Below are 12,678 nucleotides of genomic sequence, written 5' to 3'. Positions count from 1 at the left end.
TGGATGTGGATGCTTAATGAGCTCCATTATTAAAAGGAAAGAAAAGGACAAAAAGAAGTAAAATATCACATTGTAAATCTCTTAACTATTTCTTTGTACAACGATCAATGAACAAAGCCAGTTTAAGTCTATAAAGTAGGTGGGTGGCGTTTGCAAACGACACATCTCAAAGCACGGGGTCTTGTACTTGAGTAAAAATCAATATTTTAATTAGTATTGAGGGCTGACAGACTAGAAAGACTAAAAAGCTAAAAAGGGAAAGCTGGGATGCCGGACTAGCTGACTCGAGCTGATTACAAACAGTGTCATTAATTTCATCAAAGCCACAAGAAAAATCCCATGAGCTTATCTCATGTGCTGTGATTAGCATCATCCCTCATTGAGGAGGCATGGCATGAAGCTTTTTCTGCAGTGGGAGTGGGAGTAGGAAGTGATGTGTTTCTTTTAGTGAATTAGCAGTACGAAGGTGGCAAATGACTAGCAACGTTACCTGCTGCCTTCAGTTTATCTAACCAGCTTGAAACTGACACCTGACGTCAACTCAGGGCTGAATCTGTCCAGACACTGATTTAGAATTTGATGTGTTATAGATTACATTTGTGAATACTGTATGTACACACTCCCATAATACATTAACATCCCCATACCATTACCACAATGCTTATATACCAAACATACCAACTTTTTCGTTCTGGTTATGGTCAGGGTGGGTCTGGGGTAATTCGGCAAACACTGGGTGTGAAACTGGAACACATCTTTAGACAGGGTGTTAATCACAGGGTATCACACATTAAATCACCCACTTCCACCTAGAGCCAATCTACAGCAGCCTATTCACCCTTGGCCTGACTTTGGGAGGCGAAGCACCCAATGGAAACCCACTCAAAAATAAGTAAATAAATTAATAAATAATAATAATAAATTAATAAAACACCCCTGCAAACCTTCTTACAGGTGGTAATTAATGGTAATTAATGTGTAAAATTATTATTACTGGTATTAAAATTATTTTTTTAAATTATTATTATTAACATTATTATTTTTTTATTAATTATTAATTACCATTAATTTACACAAGTAAAATTAATTAATTTATTTATTGATTTATGTATTTACTCTTGTAAATTAATGCTAATTAATTAATTAATTTTACTTGCATTAAATTATTATTATTATTATGATTAAAATTTGTATATATTTTTTTAATGTTTTTTAAAATATTATTATTAACATTATTTTTTATTATTTTATTTCTTTAAAAAAAATTTTTATTTGTTTTTATCCTGGCCAGGGTTACAAGGGGTCTGGTTTCTCTAGAAACACTGAACACAATGCAGTAACACACCCCAGACAGGATGCCAATCCATTGAGGTGCCTTGGCCACCCACCCTCCTCAGACATAGCCAATCATATTTGTGTGTAGACACCCACTGGGGTTTCTGACACTGGATCCCTGTTGTAGTGGAATAGCATAATTCACACCTGGCAACCCAAGCCCCTTGCAACTTTACTATCTAGAAATTGTTGTTAAATAATTTATGACTATATATATAATAACACAAACAAAAGTCGTTCACTATTTTTTTTCTATCACTGTATTCAAAGGGTTTGAATTTGACTTACCCAGAGGTAGCCTTGAGGGAGAGATGTACTTGCAGCAGAGAAGCCCAGCAGGGTGCACTGAACTGGATTATGCAGAGCAACTTTTAGCTAAAAAGAAAAATATATATTTAGTTACATTGTCTATTTTAATGTTTACTATATAGACAGACAGACAGACAGATATACAGTGTGTGTGCGTGTATGTGAGGCATCACTGGATAAATGCCTGCAGATCTGCAGATCCCAGGTCTAGCTGGGAATTGCACTTAATCCAACAGATCACGAAATACTGGCACTACTGATGCATCCGCATCATCTCGTATTATGCCGTACTTTGTTGCTCTGAGGCCTCATAAAGTGCCAAAAATAATACACATTTCTCTCCTGATAAAAGCTAACTCTCTGTTTATTACACACTGCTGTTCTGTTCTGACGAAGCCAGTTTAATAGGATTAAAGTAAAAATGTTCTGCACATGTTCGGTTCAGTTTTAAAGGTGAATTTATTCCTTTTCTGGGGTTTTATGGTCTGTTTTTCAGCAAAAAGGTTTGTTTTTTTATTATTTCGTCACAAAAAAAAACAGCATTTGCAGGAATAAAATCCCAAGTCCCATGTAAACACATAAAATAATTAAATAGATTAAAGCATAATTGAAATTGGTGCAAAATACCACCTGGATATTTCAGAAAGCTTAGACAGTTCCATGAATAGATTGGTTAAGGTACATTTTTAGAGCAGAAGTGCTTTGTTTAGTTAAAAACAGCAAAACATTATCTAAACTTTGAAACATGGTGGAGGAAGTTTCACGGTTCAGTTATCTGGTCTCAGGAGATTTAATTTGTATCAAGATGTTTTCACACTGGATGCTTTGGTGATGCAGCAGTCTGAGCTGTGCTATTGACCTGACGAGGCCCACACAGGCACAATCGTCTTCTCCTTGACGAAAGAAAAAGGTCAAATTGATTCCTCATTGCTGATGCCATTGCAGCCTCTTCTGGCTGGTTGAAGTGCCAGCACATGGGATGGCTGATTCACAGATACTCGGTACTGCTCTCTGTTAGACTACATCCATGGCTCATCTTGGTCAGGGTGGCGGTCAGATTGGCTCACAATGCACATGCCAATCAATCCCAAAGGTGTTCAATAGGGTTGAGCGCTGTGTCTGATCCACTCATACCAGCACAACACACACTAACACACCACCACCATGTCAGTGTCACTGCAGTGCTGAGAATGATCCACCACCTAAATAATACCTGCTCTGTGGTGGTCCTGTGTGGGTCCTGAGCATTGAATAACAGGGTGAAAGCAGGCTAAACAGTATGTAGAGAAACAGGTGGACTACAGTCAGTAATTGTAGAACTACAAAGTGCTCCTATATGGTAAGTGGAGCTGATAAATAAAATGGACAGTGTGTGAGAAACAAGGAGGTGGTTTTAAGGTGGTTATGGCTGATCAGTGTATATCGATTATATATTTTGAGGATTTTTTGATATCCACAGACCACAAACAGTCCATATTTTAAAAGTACATCTTTATTTTAAAAGAACGCAGGACGAGGGAAGCAGCAGACGGCTCATCTAACTGCGTCAGTCGTGGGAGAAGTCGGTGCGTATAAAGTTTTATTAATGCCGTTTAATGTTGCAGCTGAGGAAACAGATCATCAATCAACGGTTATTTATTACATCAGTCAGCCCCTTCACTAAATGTACGTGCAAATTCAACCACGCCAGAAATAACGCCAGCCTGATGACTGCATGAGCCCATCTGTCCTACCAGCTCACTTCCACCCCCACTTGAATACTGAGTCACCTCATTGAATCGCATCCTGCACATTCTGTCCTGTCGGCCTGCTTCATTTTTATTCCATCATCTCCTTCGCAGTCTAAAGGACGGTTATTTTTAATTGGTAATCAAACAGCAGTCCGAACACGAGTACGTGTGGAGTGGCGTGGCGTGGCGGGGGCGATCCGGATCGCTCGAGAGCGCCGAGGCTAGCCGTGAGAGTCTCGGGCAATCTTTGCAGGTGGAGATTGCCTTGTCTCTGACCGGTCTCCAGCGAATAGCAAGTGCCTATCTACTCAATCTGGAGTTCCCAGTAGTGGATGATATGCTTCCCTGCAGTAACAAATGTATTCTGGTTTCTCAAAGGGCATCTCACTCGACACTGGCGCAGAGATAATATAACGCTTCATTCTCCTCCAGCTAATATTTTTCTTCCTCTCTATGTAAAATTCTGTCTTGGTGCAATTCTATCGGCAGTCTGTTTTAAGGATAGTCGACAGTCTTTCAAGTCCCCAAATCCCAAAGACTATAGTGCTGTGTGACACCTATACATCCCGCTACACTTTTTTTTCCATCTTTTTCCCTCTGTCCTACAGTCGGGCGGCACTGTGGCTCAGTGGGTAGCACTGTCGCCTCACAGCAAGAAGGTCTTGGGCACAATTCCCAAGTGGAGCAGTCCGGGTCCTTGCTGTGTGGAGTGTGCATGTTCTCCCCGTGTCTGCGTGGGTTTCCTTCCACAGTCCAAAGACATGCAGTCAGGTTGACTGACGATGATTCTGTTTGCCTTACCCCCACTGAGAGCTGGAATAGGCTGAAATTCTTTTAATTTACTCTTGGGCGGCATGGTGGCTCGGTGGGTGGCACTGTCGGCTCACAGCAAGAAGGTCCTGGGTTCAGAAAGGACCCCAGTCTGCGTGGGTTTCCTCCGGGAGATCCGGTTTCCCCCCACAGTCCAAAAACATGCAGTCAGGTTAATTGGAGACACTGAATTGCCCTGTAGGTGAATGTGTGTGTGTGTGTCCGCCCTGCAAAGGACTGGCACCCAGCCCCCCCCACCTTTTCCCACGACCCTAATTGGATAAGCGGATAAAAAAAGGAATGAATGAATGAATATTTTGTATTTTGGCCTATCAAAAGGACTTTCCTGTTCCAGCTTGACTTTGCCAATGACACCAACTCTACTTTACACACTACTACTAGGGACGTTGTAGCCTAGTGGTTAAGGTACTGGACTAGTAACCAGAAGTGTGTGTGTGTATGTGTGTCTGCCCTGCGATGGACTGGTCCAGGGTGTTACTGTGTGCCTTGCACCCATTGAAAGATGTGCTAGGCTCCAGCAACCCTATTGGATAAGCGGTTAAGAAAGTGAGTGAGTGAGTAATTTACTTGTCTATATTTTTGTCACTTGACTACTTGTCACTGACACATCAAGGTCTACAGAAGCAGAAGTACCACAGTAGCACTGTTTACCTAGTGAAACACATCAGCAGACCCAGTCAGCGACTTAACGCCACGTGCATTCATAACCTGCGAGAAGTAATTTCCATATCAACATTCCACCGAGTCAATTTTGCACAGCACACATCCCTCCACACTGCAGAACCCATCTGCTGCTCTTTCAGCCGCAGAAACCGCGCCGAACAAAGCAGACGGGTGGCGAGCAGGTGAGTAAACTGTACCGGATTTGATTGAGAGCTCGTACCACAGCTGATAAAGCATGAAATGCCAGGCCGGGTGAGAAGTAATTAAGCAGAGATTTGTTGGTACTGAAAGTGGCAGGTCTCACAGCTGGTGGTGTCCATGACCTAATGCCCTACAAGGGATTCAACCCACCCAGTTCTCCAAGGGCACCCGCACATATGTTGCATCCAGGTGGCAGTAATAGTATTTGTACACTAGCAGTGCGTGCTTTATAAAGACTGGACTTATAGGTACTCATGGGCGCTAGTTCTGGCAATACCTGATTACACATGTGAGTAGAATATTTTTAGCATATCGACACCAGATATAAATACACCCGCCTGAAAAGCTGTGATTAAATTAGTGAGGCAGGTGGTGAAGGTAAAATTAAACAAGGATGTTGGATGATAACAAGGTCACCTTGTTTCAATAAGGTTGCAGACTTAATTGAGTGAGTTCTTTTCATTCCCTTATTTTCTTGGCGGTTTGTTCATTATCGCTTTCTTGTGGTTTTTATGTACTACAGCAGGGGAGAAATTAACCAGAATTAATTCATGTTTTGTTTTGCCGCCCTTGTTAAATCACATGGCCAAAAATAAGTAGGCGCCCCTCCTGATAATGGAGTTCAGCTGTTTTAGTCGCATTCCTTGTTAACAGGTACGCAGAAACACTCACTCACTGTCTTAACCGCTTATCCAGTTAGCGTCGCAGGGGGGTGCTGGAGCCTATCCCAGCTTTTCAATGGACGCAAGGCACACAGTAACACCCTGGATGGGGCGCCAGTCCATCGCAGGGCAGACAAACATACACACACCCATTCACCTATAGGGCAATTCAGTGTCTCCAATTAACCAGACTGTGTGTTTTTTTGTACTGTGGGAGGAAACCGTGCCGCCCTATTCAGAAACAGTTATAATTAATAAACTGTATTGTATTTTGGCCTTTAAAAGGGAATTCCATGTTTCAGCATTGCCAATGACGCCAACCTCACAAAACACCGTTGGGATAAACTGGAATGTCGAATTCCTCAGTAGGCACACTACTACTGTAACAAAAGGAGAAACAACTTGATGTTATTGTCTACAGTTTTGGAATGGAATGTCTAACAAGCTCATCCCTACGTGTACACAAACTTTTGGCCATATAGTTTATGTTTAGCTATGACTAAATTTATTCCACATTTAGTTATGAGGATTAGTTATAGGGCGACACGGTGGCTCAGTGGGTAGCACTGTCACCTCACGGCAAGAAGGTCCTGGGTTCGAACCCCAGGCGGGGCAGTCCGGGTCCTTTCTGTGCAGAGTTTGCATGTTCTCCCCGTGTCTGCGTGGGTTTCCTCCCACAGTCCAAAAACATACGGTCAGGTTAATTTGAGACACTGAATTGCCCTATAGGTGAATGTGTGTGTGTGTATGTGTGTCCGCCTGCGATGGACTGGCTAATTAATTTTCCAATCCAGTCAACTGGATTGTAATCCGGACAGAATTCAAATTCTCCATAGTAAGATTTCAAATTGTGGTTTGTATACTACATTTAGAGAAGTGTCCGGCACTCTTCACTGTGGTTGTAGTTTTATATTTCCTCCACCAAAACTAAGCTCCAAAAAAGCTCTAGCACCTTAAGTGTCTTACCTATCCTCATTTGATCTCTGAATAGTTTCGAACACTAAGTTCCACGTTTTAATGAAAGTCATTTAAAGGTAATATTCAAATTCACAATTAAGCTCTACTCAGTGCAAGAGCAGTGACATTAAAATCCAACCATAATCCTCTGAGCTGTGACTATCCTCCCAACACTAACATACCACACGTGTGCAATGTGCCGGGACACCAGCTCATAAGTATTTGATAAGATTTGGGTAGATTAACATGAAACGCAGCAGGGAAAAAAAAATGTCTGAGTCACAAAGGCAAAGCTGAACTCCACAGTCGTGTAAGAACTCTCAAATGTTCACAAATACATCACAGGCAGCTCCCACACACTAACAAACACTAACAGCTCTTCTGCTGGTTATTAACTGATAATTGCCTGGTTCTTATGTCCACCTCCGCACTCTCTCTTATCCTTATCCTCAGGCTAAAGAAAGCCGGGCTAGCTTTCTACACGGGGAAACTACATATTCAAAGAGAATCATATAACTCTAACTCCCAGGCAAAGCCAAGCAGGGGAACTCCCTCAGCTTTTGTCTTCTGCAGCCCAGAATAAACATGGTTCATGGGTTACTTTTAGATGATTACAATATTCATTAGTAGAGAAGTAAGGAAAAAAATTATAAATAAATGTGGGTGTAAAACTAGAATACTAAGTGAAGGTACATAACTAGAGAGGTGAATTTCCTCCATCTGAATACTTTTGGTCATGTAGTTGGTGGTGTAGAATACTTTTGGTCATGTAGTTGGTGGTGTCCGAATACTTTTGGTCATGTAGTTGGTGGTGTAGAATACTTTTGGCCACACATTTGGTGGTGTCCGAATACTTTTGGTCATGTAGTTGGTGGTGTAGAATACTTTTGGTCATGTAGTTGGTGGTGTAGAATACTTTTGGCCACACATTTGGTGGTGTCCGAATACTTTTGATCATGTAGTTGTTGGTGTAGAATACTTTTGGCCACACATTTGGTGGTGTCCGAATACTTTTTGTCATGTAGTTGGTGGTGTAGAATACTTTTGGCCACACATTTGGTGGTGTCCGAATACTTTTGATCATGTAGTTGTTGGTGTCCGAATACTTTTGGCCACACATTTGGTGGTGTCTGAATTCTTTTGGTCATGTAGTTGGTGGTGTAGAATACTTTTGGCCACACATTTGGTGGTGTCCGAATACTTTTGGTCATGTAGTTGGTGGTGTAGAATACTTTTGGCCACACATTTGGTGGTGTCTGAATACTTTTGCCCATGCAGTTGGTGGCGTCTGAATACTTTTGGTCATGTAGTTGGTACAATTACTGACTGTAGTCCATCTGTTTTTCTGCATGCTTTGTTAGCCCCCTTTCATGCTGTTCTTCAATGGTCAGGACCCCCACAGGACCACTACAGAGTAGGTATTATTTGGGTGGTGGATCATTCTCAGCACTGCAGTAACACTGACATGGTGGTGGTGTGTTAGTGTGTGTTGTGCTGGTATGAGTGGATCAGACACAGCAGCGCTGCTGGAGTTTTTAAACACCTCACTGTCACTACTGGACTGAGAATAGTCCACCAACCAAAAATATATCCAGCCAACAGCGCCCCGTGGGCAGCGTCCTGTGTCCACTGATGAAGGTCTAGAAGATGACCGACTCAATCAGCAGCAATAGATGAGCGATCTACAGGGTGGACCAACTAGGTAGGAGTGTCTAATAGAGTGGGCAGTGAGTGGACACGGTACAAAAAATCGTAAAGCCCATTAATGACACCCCGACTTGGATACAGCATTGGGGATACGAACCAATGTCCTCCTGCCACGCCCATTTTTTAGCCCCATTTACTTCCATTTATTTTTCGAAAGTTCGAGATATCAGCGCCGTTTCAACTCTAAATCGTAAAGCCCAATGATGACACCCCGACTTGGATACAGCATTTGGATACGCGCACCCTCCCACCCGCTGCACCGCAATCACACTCGCATTTTCTTCAGGAAATGCAACTCTCTAGTTGCTACTTGTATTAATTATTGATATAAACAAGTGAGATTTCAGTACCACAACCTCGATTTGCATCAGCATAATCATAGACATGTATGGTAAAAACAAAGCATGTAAAGTAATTTAAAAACTATGATTTTTAAATGTGGTGCTGTTAGCTTGGAATCAATACAGCTGCTTATTAGCCTAAGCTTGTTTTAGTCAGGATAAAAAGCTTTGAAGTTGTTTTTCACTCTTTATCCTCAAATAATTTGCATGTCAGATAAAATTAATACATAATTGTTGAGCTTAGACTTAATATAATTTTCTGTTTATCAACTATCCAGGGTGTGCTAACCATTTTGGTTAGTTTAACGAACCTTTAAACGATACTCAGACATCCCAAGTTGCAAAAACTCATTTCAGGGAGGTACCCCCGGACCCGGACCTCGACCCCGACCCCCCAAGCCCAAAAAAATAAATAAATAAAATAAAAAACCTCTCGCACACACCAAAGGATATGGGTGATAACATAACTTTTAGGAGCTGCTAACTGAGCTACTAAGCTAACTGTTCGCGTCACAAACACATTAATGTGTACTACATAGTGCACTAGATAGTGTGAAAGATAATAGATTTATGTTCCCTACATAGTGCACTAGATTGTATATTAGAAAAAAAATGATGTTCCTTACTTGGTGCACTAGATAGTGTACTAGATAATAGACTTACTGTATGTTTCTTACATAATGCTTTAGGTAGCGTATTAGTTAACGGATTTATGTTCCCTACATAGTGCACTAAATTGTATATCAGATAGCGGATTTATGTTCCCTACATAGTGCACTAAATTGTATATCAGATAACGGATTTACGTTCCCTACACAGTGCACTAGATAATATTTTAAATATGAGTTTGTGTTCCCTACGTAGTGCACTAGATAGTGAATTAGACAACTGGTTTATGTTCCCTACACAGTGCGCTAGATTGTATATCAGATCACGGATTTATGTTCTCTACATAGTGCACTGGAAAGTGTATTAGATAACGCATTCATGTTCACTACATAGTGCACTGGAACGTATAACTAGATGATGATTTGTGTTCCGTACATAGTGCACTAGATAGTGTATTACATAATTATGTTCCCTACATAGTGCACTAAATTGTATATCAGATAACGGATTTATGTTCCCTGCATAGTGCACTAGACAGTATATTAGACAATTGGTTTATGTTCCCTACACAGTGCGCTAGATTGTATATCAGATAACGGATTTAATACGCGTTCAGGGAAAAAAAAATCTGTGTCGCCTGCGTGCGCATGTGTGTGCGTGTGTGCACTCTTGGCCGCTCGTTCTAGATTCCGGGAGATTTTATCTGACTTGTGGGCATCAGGGAGCCGCTATGTATGTGCGGGAGACTCCAGGAACTTCCGGAAGACTGGATACTACTGTGGGTGACTTTAGCATTCTGCTACACTGCTGTGATCTGCTCTATTTCAGCTCTATAGGAATTCAATAAATGGGTGTAAAGGGGAGGAATCAGAACCAGAAATCAGAAACACTGTGACCCTAAAAACAGCAGCAGTACATTCCTCACAGACAACATTACTGATTCTAAAAGCAGCATGACGCTAGCTCAATTGAATACCGTCTTACTGTTGTTACTTGTTGTCCAGAATCCTCAGGTAAGCCTAACACATGTGGACAACCAAATCTAAGTTAAAACAAGCACCTCGTGTTATCACTTCATCTCATAATATACATTCCAGCGGTGTAGACAAACAGTGTTTGAAGTGGAGAGCGTCCTCCATGCTAGTTCTCGTACACGGAGCGTGGTATATTCGATGTTATTTGAACATAATGAGCTTAAACCTTAGAAGACTTCTTATGGGACGTGTTTGTCGGCCCTTGTGAGGAATCAGAGAATGGAAGGGTTGTCGTTTTGCATGATCATACACTAAGGTTTTGTTGCTGAATGATTGGAATGAACACTCTCTAAGCACTTTATTAGGAACACCTATCTGGTATGTACTTTCAGTGATTATTTTATAAGCTACACCTATACAATGAATGTACTGTATATAATAACCCACTTCCCCAGAGATCCACATACAGTTTATTGGACATCATGGCTTGGGTTTTTTTTGGTTCTGACTGAGCATTCAGGACCCTGTGTAGACCCAGTAATATAATTCTAGTCACATCATCATAATAATAAAAGCAAACAGGATGAAATTTGAAGACAAGACATTTTTGAAAAACTCTCACTATGTCTAACATCCTTGGAGAACAAGTTATGACAAAGGTGCTACAAGGATTTGCTGGAGGATTCAGGATTAGTGGAAAGATCAGTAGTATGGCATCGTATCATTGGTCACACATTGGTTTTCTTCTGCTCAACTTCATTTCATTTATTAATAAACATCCATTCCTGCATTTCAGACCTGCAACACATTCCAAAAAAAGTTGGGACAGTCAAGCATTTACTACTTTGTAATGTGTCCATTCCTTTTCACCACACGGAAAAGACGTTTTGGCACCGAGGAGACCAAGTGATTTAGTGTTTCAGCTTTTATTTTGTCACATTTTTGCTTTCAAAATTCTCTATTGGGGACAGGTCAGGACTGCAGGCAGGCCAGTCCAGTACCCGTACCCTCTTTCTCCGCAGCCGTGCCTTTGTAATGCGTGCAGCATGTGGTTTTGCATCGTCTTGTTAGAAAATGGACAGAATGACCTTTGCCAAGGGCACTGACACAGCTCCATATCATGACAGACCCTGGCTTTTGGACTTGTTGCCGATAACAGTCTGGATGGTCCTTTTCATCTTTGGTCCGAAGCACACGGCATCCATTGCTGATTCATCTGACCACAATACACATTTCCACTGTGTGACGGTCCATCCCAGGTGCCTCCAAGCCCAGAGAAGTCGACGCTGCTTCTGGACAAGGTTAACATAAGGCTTCTTTTATGCACAAGAAAGTTTTAAGTGGCATTTGCATGTAACTCTGTATTGTAGAGCTTGACAAAGGTTTGCCAAAGTAATCTCTCACCCATGTGGTTATATCAGCTATTGTTGATTACAATCACCTGTTTAGAATTACATCATTATTTAGATTTTTCACCTCATTACTAGCTCTAAATTGCCCCCGTCTCAACTTATTTTGGAATGTGTTGCAGGCCTGAAATGCAGGAATGGATGTTTATTAATAAATGGAATGAAGTTGAGCAGATAAAACATAAAATATCTCAGGTTCATCCTGTCTACAATCAAATAAAAGTCAAAGTAAATGTAAGGAACACTGCGTTTTTATTTTATTTGCATTTTCCATACTGTCCCAACTTTTTTCTAAATTTGGGGTTGTAAATTAAATCCATGTGATAATATATTTTGACATGTTTGGCTACTGTTAAATAATAATATAACATAACATAACAATGTAAACTAAAATATTCGTGGTCAGTGTAAGCTAGTGTATTAGCAGTTAGCTGCCAGCTTGTTAAATAGCTGCTAACCTTAAGATCAAAACAAACAAAAACGCAGGTATTCTGGTATATTTTAAAAATGCTCAGCTACAATAACATTACATTTACATTTTCTGCACTTAGCAGACGCTCTTATCCAGAGCGACTTACAGAAGTGCTTCCATAGTGAACATATCATTTCTCAAGTTTTAGTAAACAACAGTCGAAGAACACAAATCTGCTGAAACCTGTTAGAACCAAAGTCTATTTTTTTTTTTTTTTTTTTTTTTTTTGGAGAAATGGAAAAAAATGTTAGTAAATAAGTATAAGTCAGCTTAAGTGCTTAGTAAAAAGGTGGGTTTTTAATCGTTTTTTAAAGACAGCAAGAGACTCAGATGTTCGGACGGACAGAGGAAGTTCATTCCACCACTTGGGTGCTAGAACAGAGAAGAGCCTTGATGCTTGTCTTCCTTTAGTCTTGGGTGGAGGCTCAAGACTAAAGGAAGACAAGCATCAAGGCTCTTTGTCTCATTCTTCCTGAAA

General features: G+C 40.9%; 1 protein-coding gene across 1 annotated transcript in view; it reads right to left on the bottom strand.

Moving 5' to 3' along the window:
• Window positions 1-12,678, bottom strand: part of arhgef10la (Rho guanine nucleotide exchange factor (GEF) 10-like a) — a 170,286-nt gene that overhangs the window by 45,126 nt on the left and 112,482 nt on the right. Inside the window, exon 21 of the mRNA XM_062986147.1 lies at window positions 1,624-1,710. Coding sequence (XP_062842217.1) covers window positions 1,624-1,710 — 87 coding nt within the window. The remainder of the gene's footprint in view (window positions 1-1,623; window positions 1,711-12,678) is intronic.

Source organism: Trichomycterus rosablanca, chromosome 24 (assembly GCF_030014385.1).
Source record: "Trichomycterus rosablanca isolate fTriRos1 chromosome 24, fTriRos1.hap1, whole genome shotgun sequence".
In the NCBI taxonomy this organism is placed as follows: domain Eukaryota; kingdom Metazoa; phylum Chordata; class Actinopteri; order Siluriformes; family Trichomycteridae; genus Trichomycterus; species Trichomycterus rosablanca.
This window is presented reverse-complemented; position numbering and strand designations above follow the sequence as displayed.